Genomic DNA, 20,618 nt, shown 5'->3' on the forward strand with positions numbered 1-20,618 from the left:
TCTTTGGAAGGTGTATGGACTGTGTTCTCTCTGTGTAGATGTATAAGGCAAGGAAACCAGTGGATTATAACCCTGACTGGAGAGTAGTCTTTTCCCTAAAGGCCAAGAGAAATAACTGAAAGTTACAAATAATTCAACTGGAAATAAATTACAGGTCTTATCACAGTGACATTTTTTTAGACGCACCTCATGTCATTTTTTTTGAACCCTTGCTTAAACACTTCTGTAAAAGACCATGATCCATAGGTTTGTGCTCAGAGACTTAAGCTTTAGAATTGTGTTTGGGTGCATGGTTCTGCTACTAATAGCTTTGTGGAAAACATGCTATGCATTGGACTGCATGTTGTGATAAATATGTTTAATTCTCATCTCTGCAATGGACTTTTTGAATGAACATCTTGTGTCTTCTAATGATAGTTCACAAACTGTTAAGAGATTAACTTAGCCATTTTTCTGGAAATCCTTGGTGCTGTGGTATCATGCCATTGAGAGATCTCTGCAGCTCTGAACCATTCCCAGTCAAATGGGACAATCCTTCAACTCCTTTGCTTGTGTGCTAAGTTCAGTATTAGGAACCATTAGCTGAGAGTTCTTTTTCCTAATTTGGCGTGTAAAATCAATATGAGTTGGATTTTCAAAGATAGCATTAGAAATTGTGATTTTTTCTGTTCCAGTAGTTTCATTTGAAAGTAAGTTTTTCAGTATTAATAAGATATGCACCTACTCCAAATATTCCTTCCACACACTTAAAATGGGAGCAGACAACAAGATATGTGGAAGACAAAAAATGGCATGACTTCTTTTTCATATGATGGTCTCTACTTAGCTCTATGCAGTTACAGCACTGTTTGGCTAAAACAGCATAAAAGTGAACTGTCTATCAAGGCTGAAAAAGCAAATTTACTTTTCTAATTATTTATTATCCATATTTCTGTTTAGTTAGAGGTTTTTCTCTGTTCTTCTGAACATTTGTAACGGCAATCTTTAAATCTGTTTTAAGTAGCTTCTTTTGAGCATTTTAAATTTTCCTGACTAAATTTAAGGTACAGTTCCTAAGTGAAAAATGATAAGAAATTATTTCTTGTTACCCATTTAAAAATTGCTCTGAAAACTTGAATGTAATTGAGAAGGGACCGTTAGTTAATGTTTTGAACTAATAGATCTTTGTTTCATAGTCTTAGAATGAAAGCAGATTACCTTACCAGTAACAAAACATCTGCATATTCACCAGGGATGGCAACAGTCAGTCAAAGTTATGAAAATATTTGGGCACAGTCTGAAATTAAGTGGTGACAACTAAGAGTTGAACTGCTCTCACTGAGAGGGTGAATAATGTTCTTTTTTTATTTTCCTTCAGCATTCTCTATTTACTGTTACCTCTCTTTGCTCTGAACTTTGTGGTTCATTATGGGGCTTCTGGGAATGCTGCCAGCAAGATGTTCCTGATTGATGGTTCTGAAGCCAAAATTCAGAGGCTCTTACAATGTCTAGCCAGCTTTGGCATTGCTGTCTCCTGGGATTGCTTTCAATTTGAATCATCCTACAGCAGGCTGTAAACCCGTCTGCTTCCTGTTGACCAGGAGTTTAATGCAGACCTCAGAGCAGCAGCAGATCAGCAGCATGCATAAAGAAAGAGGCACTCAGGTACTGAAAGTCAGCAGCAGGGTCCTGAGAGACTTGGACTTCAGGTAGTAACTTCAACATGCCAATCTGGATTAGGTGTGGGCTAGACCTGGTTGCCAAATGTAAAATGATTTTGTGTTAGGGGAGAAAGATGGTGTAGTTGTCTGCCTTTAGGACTTCCCAGCAGGAGGAAAAGGTAAATGAAAAGTTTAGCAAGTGAAAATGAAGGCTGTTCTTGTTGATTGCTTTGCAGGTGTAGTACTAATTAGAAATCATAATGCTTCATGAATACATTTTCTATATTCTACAGATAGTTTGCTTTAGAAATGAGGACCTCTGCTTCATTATGAGCATTAAAAAATAAAGGCACAAAGAACTAGAATGCAACAGACCTGGTTCTTTTTTCCTTTTCTTTCAATTTTAAGGTTATGCACATTTAAACTGTTAAAATCTTCTGCAATAAAGTGGCATGTAAAGTATAATACACCTGAAATACCATTAAACTATAGGTCTGTCTCTCCTTTCCAGTTAGCAGTTAAAGAAATAACAACACTAACTGGTGCTGGTAAAATGTTGATAAAAGGTTGATTTAAATCTCTTGAGTAACCAGCAGGCTTTATTAAATGTATGTTGGAATGGCAATTGAACAGGAATACTGTTAGCAGAAGGTGAGCTGAAACTGGATGTGTGCTTTTATTTCCTCTTTGGGAAAGTGGTGTGACACCTGGCAGAGGTTCAGTGTTGGGTATAGGTTGAATAGGTTCTGTCCAGGCATTTTGTTTTGTGTAAGGATACTTGTGTGACATTGCATGGTGTGTTTGGGAGGACCATAGTGACTTTCCAGCAGTGCTTTGAGGTCTTTCATTGGAAACAATCAGAATAAATCTCATCTAATTACTCCTCAGAAGTGACTGCTACTGGCTCTCTAAGCCATTGGCTGACTTCAAGTGAGGACCAAATCTTGATCAGAAACACTAAGATATCTGTACTAATTAAACTTCCCAGTAAAAGCATGACCACTGTTATCTTCAGGAACTCCCAGGAATCTGAGCCATGATGTTCCTGCTTTATTTGACAGTATTTCTGAGGACCAGAAGAGTAAAAGTGTATGTCATCGCCTCTTCTTCCCTCCCCCATATGAGCTAAATTTTATCTTTGTGAACACATTGTTCAGTTCCTGATTTTTCCCCCAAGCAATGTATTCTGTAAGTGCATAAAGCTTTCTGCATTCGCTTGTTTGTCTACATTTGTTTTGTCATTTTTCTGTAGTGTTAAATGTTGTGAGTAGATTATAAACATCCTAATCTAACTTGAGCAGCTTCACTCAAGTATTTAAAGTATTATATCCTACTCTATTTTTAGAATATTTTTATTTCATAGCTACTTACTTTTACCATCAGATTTTCAATTTGAATGTTTAAAAAATAGAAATATAAAAAATACTTAATTTTATCCAATGTAACTGCAGAATGTTGAGTTGTTTTCAGGTGCGCTTCAGTAACCAATTCTCCTTTTGAATTATTTTTTCATGATGCTTTCTTCAATGATTTTGTAGCTATCTTGTAATGCCAGTTTGAAATTTTTTTTTTTTTACTTCAGTTACAAATATGAACCGTCATCCATATGTCCTGCTATGAGCAGTGGAACCTAAAGTTTGCATTTAAAAGTGAAAAATTCTGAATACTTTCCTTAGCCAGTATGTTTTTCAGGACTTATGTTCAATACCTTTTATAAAGTGTGTAGCTGATATTCAGAAATTATCTCCTCAAAAATGTCTTGTTTTCTGCTCATGGGTATCAAGCACATGCCTCAAAAAGGTCAGAAAATATTCTCAAAATAGTGTAGCTTCTTAGAAATTAAATACAAATTTGTATTCCTTTATGATAAATATTATTCTAGTAATATCATAAACCTTCTTGCATCCCATGGGACAGCAAGATTACTGGGTCAAAAGGAGGTGTTTTCTTCCTTACAGGCATTATACCTTAATGAAAGCTTCAGCCTGGAGTGTGTCTTGCATATTTATTGACATTTCTTCAAGGAATGCTTTTTTTCCATGAGTCTGTCTACTTATTATTAAAAGTTTGGCACCCACAATTATTTAGTCAGTATAAAATGTTTGAGAACGTGATTATGAATATATTTGATGAAACAGAAATTTTCATACTACTAGTGAGAAAAGTATTTCAATTATCTCAGATTTTGTGCAACTTTTGGGGGAAGGTGGTCTTAGTCTCAGTATTTTTCCACTACTGCAATACAAATGGACAATAGGATATATGGTTAATTTGTTTTTCACCTTCAATACATGAAGATGCTTGGTTTTGGTGTTAATGTGTTAGATGCTTGTTTTGGTGTTAATGTGTTAGTACATGCAGCTTGCACGTTTCCATGCACATTTCCACAGTAAGAGTCAAGAAAGCAATCACAAAATTTATTTGTGCTATAAAGAAGTATTAGTTTTAATTCCTCTTTTTTGCACATAGCACAGTCTAGAAGAGGATCTCATTGGTTAGTAAGTCCTGTGCTTTCATGGTGCCCTTAAATATTTGCATTGCAAGTTAAATGTGTTTTAAGTGTGTTGTGACAATCTACAAATATGACTGCAGTTCCTGATCCATGAAGTATATCTGCTAAGTAACAGAGCCTATTTCTTGACTGCAAATAATACCCTTATCTATGTTTTGTTTAATTTATGTGTAACTTATCCTATTAGATAAGATTTGTCTTGGTGCTGGAAAGTTATACTAGAAAAAGCCAGGAGGGTTTAAGAAATTGTTATCTTACCCATTTGGTTTGTTTAGACAATATGAAGTGCTACTGCTGAGCTCCTGTGAAAATAGTTACACCAAGACCTACAATGGAAATTCTCTTCAAGTATGAATGGTGATGCAGAGCTTGTGTGCAGCTACTGAAAAGTTCCTGCTTTCTAGAGGCTTGTGTGGATTTTTCTCTGTAAACAAACCTTGTCCAAGATTACAAGCAGCTTAAGTAACTCTGTGGTTTTCAGGGTGATCAGAGGTTCTTGAGGCCTTGCAAGGTAGCTAAAGCCTTAGAACATTGAATTTGCAAAGTCACCTTCAGTAGGATCAGATGATGGCCAAGAAAATTATTGTTGAAATACCCTATCCATTATTGTCTAGAGCAATATTTCAGCTGTTATTGTTAATTGTAGCTACTGCTTCAATTGTACTCAAGGTAGGTCAAACCTGACATTTGCAACAAAGCAACACCTGTGTACAAGTAAAACCTGTGCCAGCACATGCTGACCTGACCCCTTATGTTACAAACATAACTTCTACTACCAGAACCTCTCCCCAGCAACATCATGGAAGCTGTCATCCCATGCACTACCCAAGGGGTGATGGGGAGCTGTCTGCACTAAGGGTTGCCATCAGCTGTTACTTCTCTGGGTGTAATTTGGCCAGTGTGGATCTGGGTCCATACAGGTAGCTTCTCATTCCAAAGGCAGATTCTACCTTCTTGCTGCTCACTAGTCAGCAATGCCAGCATCTTCAGAGGACCTCCCTGAACACTGGCCTGCTGGAACTTGTGCATTGCATAGGTTGCTTAATCAGATAATTTTTTGGCAGATTGTATTGTTACACTGCCTGTTTAATCTCTGGACCTCACAGCTCTGTTTCTCTACAGTCGTCTTAGAGCCATAGTTCAGATACTTGTCTCAAGCAGTTGAGATGCCACAGGAAGACTGTGCAAACTCCACCACAATTCTTAGATTTGCATTTAAGAATGGCATCTTATTCAACTACCAAGAGAGGAGCACTGGTAGATATTTTGTGTTCCAAAAGCTGGTGTGCAAGATAGAGTTATCTGCTACCCAAGGGCCTCCATATGGGAAATGTGAAAGGATCACTGTCTTCGCTGGGAAGTGATTAGTGACCCACATTAGTAATCTTTCTGATTAGTGATCCACAAATCAGAAAGAATTGAAAATGATTGATTGCTGCAAATCTCACTCGTGTGTGATTTACAGTGATAGTTTTAGAGCTGTTAACAGTGTCTCACTGCAGAAGTTTCCTACCATCTTTGAAGCTGATCTTAAGGAAAGCAGGGATCCAATTTGGCAATATTTCATATACACTTGTAATAAATGTAACAAAATTTGGTGTGTGACATTAAATGAGTTTTTTGATAAATTGTAAACAGTGTCAAAGGCAGATATATGCTGGAGGCTTATTCTTTGTAGTCATGGTCCTACTATAAGTTCAGGATAGGTCTCAAGGTCTTCCATAAATGCAAAGAACCTTATATCACTGGTTCCTGCTATACAGCTGCTCTGTGTGGTTTTATTTGGATGGTCTTTATGCTTTTAGCTGTGTTTTTCCTTGGTGCCTCTTGAGCCATAGGCAGATTTTGTTTGCACCTCAAGGAATAAAAAAGGGAACATCAATAGCATGTGTGTGCTGCTGCATCTCAGTGTGAGTGGGATGTCTGTGTGAATCTCTGATCTCTGCCCAACTCCTTGACCTGTGCATTCTTCTCATTTCTCTTCCAAAAACCTTCCTTTTCCTTTGCTATTACCTCTGTCAGCTGAGGAACCATACATCACTTGAAACCATGAAGCCATCACAGCAGAGTGCCAGGTCCAAGCTCTGACTGGGCTTACAGAAGTGATGACTTTCTCACTGGCTTACTCAGGATGGAAACATTCATGTCCCAGACAAGAATCTATATTATCCTACTCAAACATTTGCACGCTTGTCTCTCTCAAAGCAAAAATAAATTGTAATTCACTGATGACTCTCACCTGGAATAGAACTCTACCTCCTGTTTCTTCCACTGCACTTTAGAAAAATAAAGATCTGGGCCAGTTGCACTGAAAATGAGTGTCCATTCCTAAAACTGTGTATTGCTATGAGAGTTGCATTAAGAGTAATATAAAGGTTGCTTTGTAATTGAATGATTTAGCTGATGTGGTGTCTTGGTTTTTACAGTCTGATGAGTCTATTGCATGCTGGGACTGAAGAAGTGTCAAGTGGAAATACAGAAGGAGATAAAAGACTGTAGCTAGTTGAGTTAGATGTATTGAAATAGTTTCCTAAAACAACAATAAAAATGCAGAAGGTTGAGGCTTTACTTAATGCGAACCCTTTTTGTCAGGCAAGTCCTCTAAGTGACAGAAGGAATTACTTGTGTCTGGGTAAAACCTACGTGCCCACCTGTGTGAGGTTGCTGAAATGGGGTTTCATTTCTTTCTTCAGACTGAAGTTATGAATATAAGTTACTCTTAAAGGTGCAGATTTACCTGTAACATTTCTAGCTACATAATAGAGAATGGTATTTAAAAAACTAATTTTTCTTTCAATGAGAAAGTATGTTATATTGGTAGTTTGCTTGTATATTTGTAGTACTGCAATCATCTGAAATGCATTGACTGAATTACAGTTCTTTTACTGTTCTTCTCCAGCTTTTGAACTCCAACACTTAAAAATCACACATCAGTTACTACTTTACTGCTGAAACATGCCTTACTGGTTTGCTTTCTCTTTTTAGGTGTCTTGGCTTTTTAATCCAGCAAGAAGTGAAATAACAAGTCTAGATAGTGGAAATATAGATGACATTTTAAGTGAGTACTTCGAATAATTTTTTTTCCTTGTATGTCTGCAGTTACTTATCTGTGTGAATATTGCAGTGGTATTAAATGAATATTCATAGCCTAGCTTTGAATATATGAATTGCAATCGGCTTAGAAATATTAAATGCCTGTGGTTGAAATTAGCTGTCTGAACTAATGTATTGTAATGAGAATTTGAAGTGTCTTAAGAAAATAACTGTTATCTTGTTTGCAGAAGGGAATGCTTGATTGCATAACCAAAACTAGTCTAGAGGGCATTTTAAAAGTTCCCCCCCCCCAAAAAAATAGCAGCAAGTGAAACCCATGGTTATGGGCCTTAAGTATCTTGCTTGTTCAGCTCTGCCTTTTCTCAGGTTAAGCACTGTCCTGATTCTGGTGTCTCATAAAATGGAAATCTTTAATTTAAACAGATATGTGTTTCTTGTCTGACACCTTTCCCTCTGAGAAGTATACAACTTGCCTGTATCTGGTTGTCTTTGCAGGAAAAAGTTATTATATTGTTTCAAATATATCCAGGGTGAAAAATCTTTAATAAGGTCTGGACTAGAACCTGCCTTATGATATGAGATTGCTTTGTGATATGAGAGCTGTTTGTAAATACTTTTTCTACAGTGGAAAATATAAAATTATTTTATACATTGTAATTCACAAAAGGGAATATATGCTAAGTGTGAATGCTTCTGAAATTCATCCCAGTACTTTCAAGAAATACTTTATATGTTGGAGGTGACCCTAAACTTCTCAGTGCTTGTTATTTACCTATTCACCACTGGCATCCCTTGCTGATAATGAAAATCTTAATATCATAATTGTAATCAAACTGTGGTGTTCTCCAGCCTACTCAAGAGTTGTCTTTATGAGCATGTTGTCTTTTCCAGGCTTTAAGCATCCTTATCTTCACATGTCACTGCTCTGTAGCTTTGTCAGTTTTCTGCTTTGTCAGCATTTCTGCTTTATAAAGCTGTGGCTGATATTCTGTAGTTTGAGTATGTATTTCAATTTTTTTCAGTGTCTAGGTCAGTACTACTACTAAAAATTAATTTAAAGCATGGTTAGTTATTATATTCTATAAAGATAATACTTCATTTTTGGGCCAGAAATTTATCCTTTTTTAAATTTTTTCTTAATATGTGAAAAGGAATGCATAAGAACATTACTTCATTACTTAATTATATGTATTCATGTAGTACTGCATTTTTTTAGTGTTCCTTATTATTTTTCTGGTTTTGGGGACTGAAAATTTCTTTGCTACCTTTTGCCATAGTATCCAGGTTAAATAAGACAAGTAAGGAGAAACCAGAGCAAGTTGCACAGACGGGTTGCCTGTTTCTCAGTCTTCTACCCCAAATAGTTGGGATTTCAGCTTTTAACTAATTTTTAACACTTATGAATAATAGAGCTAGTGCTTAAGAGCTACTAGAGTTCAATTTCTGGATGTGAGTGCCTTAATTTTGAATCCAGAAATAATTTTTGCTGCATGTGTCACTTAAATACTTTGTGTGTCTTAATGCCTTAAGTATTTACATTTTTTTTGTCTTATATATCAATAAAGTCAATAGAACACTTGACTGAAGGCCTCTTCCATCTTTTTCCCATTTGTTATAGATTATATTTCAGATGAGATTTGCCCCAGCAGTTTTCTAGCAACCAGACTAAGCTTTATGCTGAATTATCTCGAAATATTTGCTTTTGTAGTTTTTTTGCATACTTTTATAATCTCGAATTAAAGAACTGAGAAGTTTGCCTCACAATGTGACATTGGGCTTTTTCTTTTTCTTTCTTCTCAGACAATGCAGATGTTGCTTTAGTTAATTTTTATGCTGATTGGTAAGTTATTCAAGTTGTTTTTTTTGGTTTTTTTTATATTTAAGCTTCTGTCTTTTGAAAACTATCATGTTTGGCTATAGTTTTCTAATTGAAAATACAGTAGTCTCTTGCTTTCAAACCAGTTCTTTCCTGGGTTTAGGTCCTGATTGCTTCTCCTGTCTATGCTTGCTTGGTTCACATTATTATGGGCTACAGTTTTAAACCATTGCAGCCTTAATTACGATCATTACTTTTAGGCATGCAGCAATAATCCCTCAACATAGCACATTGCCAGTCTGTCATGTAACCTGATTTATGAGTAAGAACAGATCAGTTTTAGTCATGGAGGTTCTCTGTTTTAAGTGTGGAGAAGAATGGGGGACAAGAAGCCATTGTAGCATATACATGGTAACATATACATGCTGCATAAATGTGTAGCATGCAGCTGAGCTGCTCAGTCAGGTTTTTTCAGAAGGTGGACTTCAGCTCTCTTGGCATTTTGAGAGCAAGACTTGCTCTTCACTTACATGTTTGCTGTTGCAGACATAACTGCATCCCCAGGCTGTCACTGTTATATTTAAGGTGGTTTTCAGTGCAGGCTGGTTTATTGCAAGTCTACTCCTTGAAGTCTCATTCTCACAATTTCTACAGTGCCATTATCCATCTCCAGTTTAAAAATCTGCCATATGTTTGGAAGGACACAATATAAAATAATTTTGTTGACATATTTGCAATGGGCTTGCTTGTGCACTACTGTTACCCTAAACTCCCTAAAGCCACTGAAGCATCTTTACAATCCTACCACCTTTTCTGTGGGCAAAAAGAGAAAATTTACATCAAAATCTGACATTACTGGAAGAAGGGACCCTTAGGGTTCTCTTTGTTCTTGCTGCTGTAAAGGTAGTCTGCTCAAATTCTGCCAAACCTGAACAATAATATAATACATAATACTTATAACTTGTATTGTTGACTCACAGAAAATTACCCATGATATTTCTTGAAGGTGGTGTTGGTGAATATTTAAATCTCAACAATCTAAGGAACAACTTTTACTACATTTTTAAAATCACTTTCCATGGGGTAATTCAGGTAGAAAAAAATTAACAACATACTGTCTGAATAGAATATATTTCCTAAAGGCTTCTAATTGATTAATGGTGTTTCCTAGGGAGATAAAGCAGGGGAGTGTATCTTGAACTATGTATTCTTTCAGAATTACTTTTTTTCCTGCACCTGATTCATTCAAGTTACTTTTGAACTGATTTTTATCCACTCAGTTACTGGGATGATTACATGTAGATGTGATTTTTTTCAATGGCTTTTCTTTGTTTTCTTTTTTCTTTTTCCTTCAAAGATTGAAATGTTCCAGTAGTCATCAACTGAAATATTTCAAAGTGATATTTTGAATTCATGATTTTGTGTTCTATTTACAGGTGCCGCTTTAGCCAAATGCTGCATCCTATTTTTGAGGAAGCTTCTAATGTAATCAAAGAAGAATATCCAGATAAGAATCAAGTGGTGTTTGCTAGAGTAGACTGTGATCAGCATTGTAAGTAAATCTTGATTTAGGTTTTTCTGTGCCGTCCTGCTACCAAGTTAGTAACTGTATTGAGAAATATGCTAAATAGCTGTGCAAAGTGTAGCTGTAGATGGCCCGTCCTTTAGCCCAGGGTTGCTTTTAATATATCAACAAACCTCTCCTTCCAAATTTGTCAGGGCAATTTCCAATGTTTCATTCTCATTGCATCCATCAACATCCTTTTTTATTTTATCAATTCAGCCTGTCTTACTTAATGAGGAAAATAGGGCTGTGATTATAAATTGAATTGGCTCATTCACATGTCAGAGAAGCACTAGTGCAACAAATGATGCAGGTCTTCACAACCAAGAAAAGGAAGGGGTAACCTTCCACTGCTAGCATGAAGAATATGTTCTGATCAGATCTTCCTTCCACCTTGGAGTCATGGTGGGGGCTGTAAGTTTCCTTTCACACAGCCAGGCAGGGATCAGAGCTTTGCTCTGTTGTTGTTACACATGTCAGCAAACAGTTCCCTGTTTGGGTTGGGTTTTCCCCATGCCCAGACATGAAAATTATATGCAATATCTTACTTTATGCTGGTACTAATTCCTAAAGTTCTTTTTAAGTCCCTTAATAAGTAAAATGTGAGGAACTTCTGCTGCACATTGAAAGGCAAATGGATAGTACCCGGATTTTTATTACACTGTTGGATCAGCTGTGTTATTTTATGCTTCTTGGAGACCAGCATTTCTAGGAATAATTTCTTAAGAGTGGCTTATGATTCCCAAAGAGTATTTACAGAGAAATTCAGTTTAATCAATACTGATTATACTATTTGGGCTTTACAAAACTGTTAATTTGTAAGGACAAGCATCACTGGAAATTGGCTCATATTTTCATGTCAAGATAATGACAACAAAACTTTCTATAAAGTTCTCACTAAAGACCATGGTAAAATCAGCCTGTGTTGTTGTGTTTTTTAGTCGAGGTTTAAATTAACTGCTGAAGTCCTTGCTGTAGCTTCAGTTGCTTGAATAACTCAGAGAATCTGTGCAGCTGGATGCCCAGTGTTTAGCTATGAGATGTTCTTGTCTTAGCAGTTGTAGTCAAGAAAACTTTATTTTGTCCCCCACCAAGTGTTTGAAATGCTTTAAATGTTTGCTGCTTAATCTTCTCATATGCTCTTTGAATTAAGGTAACTGGTGCTTGTTACAGAGAGCTGAGAGGAGGAGTTGCTACAGGAGAGACTGTCATCCCTCCTGGGAGTGCTTGTAGTGGGGCTAAGTAGTAGGAGGCAGCCAGGAGTTTTGGTTTTTCTTTATATTTCTGGAACACCATTAATTCTCTGTATTCATTATTTTTGTCCTTAATTTAAGTAGATGAGCATGACTGCTGTTGCAGAAGATGTAAAATGTGAGAATTAAAAATAAAATCCTTTAATGACAGGCAATTTACATTGCCTTTTTGAATTGAAATAACAGAGTTGTGCATGTCATTCATTCCTAGTTTCTAGTATTTATTTGCTGGGTTTTAAACAATGTTATATTTTATGGCACACAATTATTTGGCATGTCCTAAAGTTTTAGGTGTTTTAACTTGGATTTTAATGTGTGCAATAGCAGCTTTTTAGTAATAAAGCAGATATTACTGTATTATCAAGGTTGTCCCTGCTGTAATATTTTGCTGAATGCTGGTGTTGAGATTGTTAGTGGTTCGGGACTTTTTTACTCTAGCTTTATATTTTTGTATGTGTTTACATATTTTAACAACACTAGAGGTTTTATGTCAATATTTTGGTGGTTTGTTATGTCTGTAGATTTCATACCACTAGTAATTTGCTGTTAGAATGTTGTTCTAGAGATGGTGGATTATTTGCATTACAAATGATTTGCTTCTTTTTGAGGCCAAGACTCTGTAGGGAATCCAAATAGCTGATTTCTGGCCACTCAAAACCAGCTTTCAGAATGGTTACTCAGGCATAGATACTTTCTATTTAATGCACTATTATTGAAGCACACTGCAGGGCCCAACAGCTCACACCAGCTTCTGAGGGTAAAGCAAATTAAAGAGAATTATTGATGAACTGCCAAATGTTTGATGCCTAATGACAAAACCATCATTCTGTCCCCTCTTATAGCCAATATAAACATGTTTTTTCTGGAAAGTGACGGTCCCTAATGTGATAAAATACAAAATATACATATTAACACTATATTAAGCCTCTGTATGTGTTACATTTTACACTAGTTGGTAATATTGTAGAAGATAATTATACCTGAAATATGTAGGCAAAGTCACCAGGCTGTGTTTAAGCTGGTGTGCAACGTAGACTAAAGGTAAATCTGGAGCAGATAGTTACAGCAGGTACTCTTTGCTTTTCCACATCCTTTTATAACTTAAAAATGTCTGAGTTCTGCTACATTGTGTCTTGTTAAAATCTCTGATGGTTTTGGTATGTTCAGTTTAGTAATTCAGCTATCCTAAATACTAGACACCTCTCATCCAAGTAATACCTGGTAAAAGTGATCTTCCATATAAAATTACAGAAGATCTTACTGCATAGATGTTATTAGGAAGGTTTTGCTTCATGGTTTGGGGTTTTTTGGGTGATTTTTTTTCTTGCTTGTGTTTCAGGGTGTTGTTAATAATTTATGTTAAGCAGCAGTGTTGAAAACTCACTTGGTACAATAGATTTCCTATGTTTCTGTTCTCTCTGAGTGGATATTGCAATCTAGAATTCATGTTTCTCTGGGGGAGAGTTTATATTTTGGACAGTTTCTCTAAATTCAGCATTAGGAGCTGTGGTACAAAATTCTTCTCAATTGAAGTGTATATATTGGGAGGTTGATTCTACTGCGCCATGTTTTCTTTTGGTTTCTGAGTTAAATAAAAAATAGTAGCTAGTTTGAATAGATCTTTGTGCCTCCAAACATAAATCAGTTTCTCACTGAGGGTATGTAAGGAGATGTTAACAGCTGGACAGACTGTTTAGGGAACTGTTCTTCCACTCCAGATGTGTCTGGGAGTGGTATTTTCCCTAAATTTTGTGAGCTGCTGCTCTCTGTGACTGGCTGTTCCTGCAATGTGTGCTCATGTTGCTAATGTTAGGCTGCAGAGATGAGATTGTGTTGCTACTGTGCCTTTGGTAAGCAAAAGAATTCAATGATAACAAATTTGGAAGTTCTTAAAGGAACTCTAAATGAACCTCTAAACAGGCATGAGGATTTCATTGCATTCTCGTCACTTTGCTTGGGAAAAAAAAATCAGTCTGAGAGAGTTATCTTTGGGTAAAATAAAAAGTGTAAGTGATTTGGAGAGGTTGTTGATGGCACTCCTTAGGAGAGTGATTTTGTTAGTCTGTCAAAGAAGATTATGGGATGCCTGCTGATGAGGCCCTGCTTAGAGCAGGCATGACTGTTGTGAATGCTCCTTTGCAGCAGAAGGTGGTTTAAATTTGCTGTTACCTGAGTTTGATACAGAATATTGATTGCTTTCCTCCTACCTGTTTTGGTCCATCATACCAGTCACCAGTATCAAAATCATTGGAGTAGGATGCTTAGTTTATATGCTTTCCCAAGTTCCTTTCTAGTTCTGCTTCTGAGTATTCCACCAGGGCTTATGATTTCTTGCAAGTGTCACAAGAGCAGTAGTTGAACTGGGGAGAATTTATGGTGTATTATGAAAGTAAAAGGTACCTATCAAAGACAGACTTCATTTGTCATCTGTAGTGTGCCCTAGTAGGTAGCCTGAGGGACTTCAAAAGATGTTGACTGATCTCAGGTGAGCTAGCAGAATACTCATTTGGTCATTCCAGCTTCAAATAAACAGCTGAAAGGATTTGTTATTTTTGAGATGGAAGATATTGCAGAAGGGTGAGGAAGACTTAAGATGATTTGACACACAAAATAAAGATTGGTGTTAGGTCCAGAAAATTTGAACTCTCTCTATATGTAGCTGTGCAACTCCTACCACCATCATGTAACACCAAAGTTAGGAAATGCAGTAGCTTGGGTTTGTGCTTGCTCTTTCTCAGACAACAGAAAGAGACCACTCCCCTCTCCTCTAGAAAAAGGGACACTGAGTATTTTCAGAAGTTTTTACAGGGTTTGAGTTTTGAAACTCTTGATTTTCTTTCAGATAACTTTTCAGGCTGTTATAGTCCTCTGTTCAGCATGTGAATTCTTCAGGTGCTGCCTTATATGATGAGGTAGGCATTTAGGATAACTATCAATATTGTTCAAACCCTACTGGACATGTTTTTTGAGAACCAGTCCTGTAGATTTAAAATCTAAATATTTGTTTAGTCATAGTGTGAATTATGGCCCTGAAAAATTAGAGCAGTGTACTAAGTTAATGGTGACCCTTGTAAATATTGCTGGTCCTTCACTGGGAAGGACCTTCTTAGCTGCATTGTGGGTGGGGGCTTTTTTCAATATAGTGCAGTTTTACAACACTTTATTCATTGTACATTTAATTTCAACTTGGTGGCAGTGGAATTGAGATTCTTGGTGATGTAATCTGATATCTAGCTAGCTGAATTTTGGATAGTGACTTGTGGTGTTAACCTAGAATGGTGGAGTCTGAAGCATTCTGGGAAACAAGTCACTGGCTGTGTGCTTGCTTGGAGCTGTGGCTTGGGTAATGTGTGTACACACCATGAGAAAAGCCTGACACCCCAAAAAATGGGCTTTGGCATTCCTTTGAATAGAGGAACACACAATGCTCTGGAGAAATGGCTGACACTACAAGATATGATAGAGATATGGATCACAAATGATCCATAGAGATATGGCTCACAAATCCTACTTCCTTAGAGGATCTTGCTCAGATCCTTGCATCAGAAGGTGACGTGGGAGACTGTCTTAGAAAACCTGAGTGTAAATGTCAGGTTTCACATAAAAGTTTGTTTCAAAACAAGAGCTGCTGTCTCTTCCCTGTTGTAAGACAGAGCTTTGCTCAGGAGAAGTACCAATCAATGCATATCTGAAGAGTACTGAGCAACTGCAAGACATTTGTGTTGGAGTTGGCAGAATGAATAGTGGAAAAAAGTCTGGGCAGTTTGGAAATGGTTGAATGTCAACAGGTAAACATGCAAAATGGAGAGGAGAATCATCTGAATCCAGCAGTCATTGCTGTGATCAAAGTTTCTGTTTTGTAGAAGAGAAGATGATCAAGTATGTCAGTAGCTTCCTATCATAATTAATGTGAAACTATTCTGGTAAACACTAGATTTATGATTTAATGATTAATTCAGCAAAATACAAACACAAGGCTTATTCCTTTTAGGTACCTTCATATCTGAAGAAAATAAAAAGTCATAAAGTTGTAGTTGGGAGAGTTGTTTTTTTTTTAGGTAGGTTGCCTTTGTCTGTTTCAAATACCTCTTTTCATCATTTTCATCAGAAAGTTGGCAGTGGGAATGTCAGGAAATATTTTTAAATTTAATTTAGGATTTACTATAACTAATGCAATCTGTGAATGAGCTCAAACAATATTCCATGTATTTGCATTGTGTATTTCCAATTTTAAAAAGAATATAATTTTGTAGTTGCACTGCTTATGCTAACTCTTCCTGTATCAAGTGCCAGGGCTTAATGAAGCATTTAAGGTTTACTCTATTTGACTTTTGAATTAATTCAAACAGTTTTTCATGTACTTGCATTTTATTTTTTGTAAAAAGATGGTTTTCAAATACTTACTTGTGTAGGAGTGTCATTTCTCTGTGTTAGTTCAAATATCAGCATTCATGGAATCTCAATGTAATTTGTAAAGATCATGCAGGTACTGACTTATGAAATAATGTTTGAATTCAGCTTGGACAGTGGGCATTTATTGCCATTAATATTTTTACACAACTTCAGCCCTTGATGAAGATCCACAGCCTTAGGTACTGCAGAACCTGCATGTACTTGGAGAACCTGCCTGACCCTCTGAATGCCCCTTCTTCAACCCTTGCATCCTCTTATAGCTGTGGAAATAACATGAGGGAGAAGTCCATGTTGCAAGACAAAGAAGTGTGGGGTTTGGTGTTCTCTTGCTGTGCAGGTCTGTAACAGGAGGAGTCACTAATCTCAGTGTGTTTCTGTGAAACCTTGACACGTTGTGCTCCTTGTCCCTTGTCAGACCCTGTCAAGGTTGGACCAACTCAGGGACTGTCAGACCAAAGGTCCTTCTGTCAGCAGGGAGAAGGGCAGCAAATGCCTGGCTTGCAGATGTTGTTTGTCTTCTACCAAGCAAATATTAAGTGATTCCTCTCCTGCTGTACTTGCCACCTTCCTGCAGGCAGCTCTTGGGCACTTTAACTAAAATGTGGTAGAGTTTAAGGGAAGAAAACATTATTAATCTAATGTTCATTAATGTTGAATATATTGACATCCTCCATGGAGAAATTTGTATTAATTTGAAATAAAAGTACTCTTCACTGGGGACATAAAATGTTTTACCTTAATTTTATCTGTAATTAGTGCATTAAGAAATGCACTTTGGGATATTTAGGAAACAAGTCAAGGCCTCTTAGTCAAAATTGATAGGCTGAATTCTGTGCTGTTTTATAGTGATGCAAAGCTTTTTAGGAACTGGGCTAAGCTGGTGAAGCTTTGAAGTTTGCTTGGGAGATGTTAGAGAACATTTTTATGGAGTAGACCTGGTTCTTATTCTCTTGTTTTCAGTTTTTGGGTTTTTTTTGTTTTCAGTTCTCAGACTGATCTAAGCTGTGCAACTTGTACATAGACTGTTTTCAGTAACTAATGCTGCAAATAGGATTAGTATTGTTCCCGCACCAGTTGGTTTCACTGAGAGCTCTTCAGGCAGCATGGAATTTAGACTTCTCCATTCTCTTTAAAAAAGAATAAGTGTAAGACAGAAAGCAAATCTGCTTTGTGGTAAATATATAGCTGAGAAGGGATGTTTTTGTCAGAGTGGATTTGTTCTCACATTGTTCAGTACTGTGCCACATGTGCTCATGGACCCCATTTGGTTGCCTTCCTGCTGTGGGCTAATCCAGGTGACGTGAAGGGTACACTGTGACTTGTAACAAGTCCATGAAAAGTAAGGATATGTGTACAGGCCACACTTGCAATGCCTTCCTCTCTCTGTCAACTGAATAAAACTTCTCTGTCTCCAAAGCATAGGTCAGTCTGCTGAATTCACCACCTCTGTCTTTGCTTGAGAGAGAAAAGAAGGGGAAGTGTGGTGGGTGTGGTTGACTGGAATGAGTCTCCTCAAATGCTTAAGTAGCTTGGGAAGGTAGGCATATTTGGGGGGCATTTAGTTGAGTTTAGGTCCAGAGATATAAGTAAACTGCATCCCACTCTGTAAAAGAAGATAAATAATTTTCACAGTCTGTGAGATTTTATTTTTTTCTAGATTTATTTCCAGGGGAGGAGTGAACAGGAGGGAATAATTAAGCAAAGCAAAATCCAAAGGAAAGTGCTTCTGGAAATCTATCTAACATTACATACTGTGTCTTTATTGTTTGTTTTATTCTTGCTTCCCTAAGAACCCAAAGTATATCTGGTTACCTCATTTCTTCAGTTCTTCTTGATAAAATTGTCAAGTTCTTTGCAGGACTTCAGCCACATCTGAAAGGGGGAATAGGATTCAAAGCTATTAAATACTTAAAAACTTTGATTAAAGAGGTTGCTGAATATTGGAAATGCACAAACCAAATTTCTACACCATAGCAAAGGCAGCTGGATCCTGCTCAATGTGCCATGAATCACTTGCTGGTTATGTGTAAGCTTCCCCATCAATATGTGGCTGGGAACTAGCTGCAATACCTATTGCAATTTGCTGTGTCCCAATGATCTAGCAAAGTAGAAGAGGGACAAAGGGGGATGTTAAGAACTCTGGTGGGGTGTGGTGAAGAACTACATTTGTGCCTTAGTAGTGGTTGTAAGGGCACAGGATGCACATGTGTGGGAAACTTGTATTGCTTCTACTTAGCTTTCTTCTTTGCTGCTCTTTTAATTTTCCTGTAAGGCCTGTTTCTGTTTTTGTTCTTTTACATTTGTAAGTCTTGTGAATCAATAAATAACTGAGCTGTTAGATAAAGGTGAAAATAGCTAGTGCTCTTATCCTAGATTAATGCCAATCACATGTTACTTTGTTGTGTGAAGCTTTGTGTGGTCCAAGTCTGGAAGAAGACTGGACTGTATGTACAGATGTGAAGGAAGACCTGTCTTGGAGGGAATGATGATACTGGTTGACCAGAGAGGTGTTTGCCTTAATCTAGAAACCTGGAATTTTGTGTTTGTTCAAAACCTGAACATCTCAGAAGTGGAACAGCAGTCTTCTGGTCTTCACAGCCTTCAAAAAATACTTTGCTCAGGGTGTACATTCTCAAACATTTTAGACATGACAGTTATATTTCCAGCATTGCAACTGAGGTGAAAATCCTCAGTTTGAAGAAAAATAGGAGACGATTTATTTTATCAATATTTTCTCAAGTGAGTTAATTAACTGAGATTGGCAAGCTTTGAAGATTTTCATGTTCTTGTTATGCTCTTAAATTTGCCTTCCTAGTTGTTTATAGGAAGTGTACTAAATGAGTATACATGACCAAGCTGAGTCTTTGCTTAACGCAGATTTTGGTAATTTTTTCCTTTATGACAATCAGTACATGGGAGGCATATAGGTGTGAAGGGTTTTGGTGCTTTTGCTTTGGGGGTTTTTGGGGGGTTTGTTTTTGTTGGGGGTTTTTCTGGTTGGTTGGTTTTTTGGTTTTTTTTTGTTTTGTTTTGTTTTTTGTTTTGTCATCTTCTTGCTTAAAGATACAGAACTGCTGGTTCAGAGATTTCATATACAGGCAGACATATATACGCATAAGAAATCTTCTTCAGTATATTTCTGTATTTGTAGGGCTTTGCTTTTATTTTCTTAATTTCTTTTTAGCTGATATAGCTCAGAGGTACAGGATAAGCAAATACCCAACTCTGAAGCTCTTCCGGAATGGCATGATGATGAAGAGGGAATACAGGGGCCAGAGATCTGTGACAGCAATAGCAGATTACATCAGGCAGCAGAAAAGTAACCCTATTCGGGAGGTCCAGGATTTGGAAGAAATTAGTTCTCTTGATGTAAGTATTTCAATTTTATTCCTTTTCCAAATTTTTTTTCAATGTTGAGCTGTGGAATGGTCAGTACCTTGTGGGGTTTTTTTTAACTGAATGGAAAACTGGATCACTTGCAATATTAAAAATTAGTGTAGTCACTTTGAGCTGCATTCACTCCACTGCTAAGTTATTTATGTTGCTTTTAAAAATTTGAAAATAATCATGTGTTGTATTTGACAAGATACTTTTAATATTCCTCATCAAAAAAATACTCACAAGGATTCTTCTGAATATTGGAAAGGCAAAAAAGAAATAATTTCTGCATTTACTGACAGTTGAATGAATGGCATCTCTCTATTTAATATCTTTAGGGAGTAATGACTGTTTTTGATAATTTGATGCAAGTTATAATTCAACCTTTGTTTTTACAGCGCAGCAGAAGAAATATTATTGGGTACTTTGAGCAAAAGGACTCTGATAATTACAGAACCTTTGAAAGAGTAGCGAATATTTTGCATGATGATTGTGTGTTCCTCTCTGCCTTTGGGTAAGTTTTGAAATTTCTTGATTTCATGACTTCATTATTGAAATTCTGTTAATGAGGTCTATGTAATTTTATTAAATAGACTTCTTTATTATTTTCAGTGTGGCATAGCTGAAGAGACTAAACCTTAGTGGATAAATACACTGGAGGGATAGAAGGATAAAACTCTTCTTAGCCTTAATGTTTGCTGTGAAATTAAATTTTTATTTTTTGCTTCCTTTTTCTTTTTTTACCATTCTTTGTTAGTATAGTTGAAATGTACCTGAGGAGGTTTGGGTGGGGGAATAGTAGACATTTGTGTCCCAAAAAACCTGCATTATTAGAGAGAGAGGGTTTTTTTCATTCTCTGTGGAATGTAGTTGCTTATTCATTTCCTCTTGGTGTTAGGGAGCAGACCTTGTTCCAAAATACCTAATTTCTGTGCCTGGGTCTTTTCCATGCAAGTTTTATGTCACTGCACAGTGTAATAGCTTAGAA

The 20,618-nt window shown here is 36.7% G+C and overlaps 1 protein-coding gene across 1 annotated transcript in view; it reads left to right on the forward strand.

The window, feature by feature from the left end:
- Positions 1-20,618, forward strand: part of ERP44 (endoplasmic reticulum protein 44) — a 47,577-nt gene that overhangs the window by 12,156 nt on the left and 14,803 nt on the right. Inside the window, exons 2-6 of the mRNA XM_054629561.2 lie at positions 7,138-7,210; positions 9,007-9,046; positions 10,459-10,574; positions 19,437-19,621; positions 20,029-20,144. Coding sequence (XP_054485536.1) covers positions 7,138-7,210; positions 9,007-9,046; positions 10,459-10,574; positions 19,437-19,621; positions 20,029-20,144 — 530 coding nt within the window. The remainder of the gene's footprint in view (positions 1-7,137; positions 7,211-9,006; positions 9,047-10,458; positions 10,575-19,436; positions 19,622-20,028; positions 20,145-20,618) is intronic.

The sequence above is a fragment of the Agelaius phoeniceus genome, chromosome 1 (assembly GCF_051311805.1).
Source record: "Agelaius phoeniceus isolate bAgePho1 chromosome 1, bAgePho1.hap1, whole genome shotgun sequence".
Lineage (NCBI taxonomy): Eukaryota > Metazoa > Chordata > Aves > Passeriformes > Icteridae > Agelaius > Agelaius phoeniceus.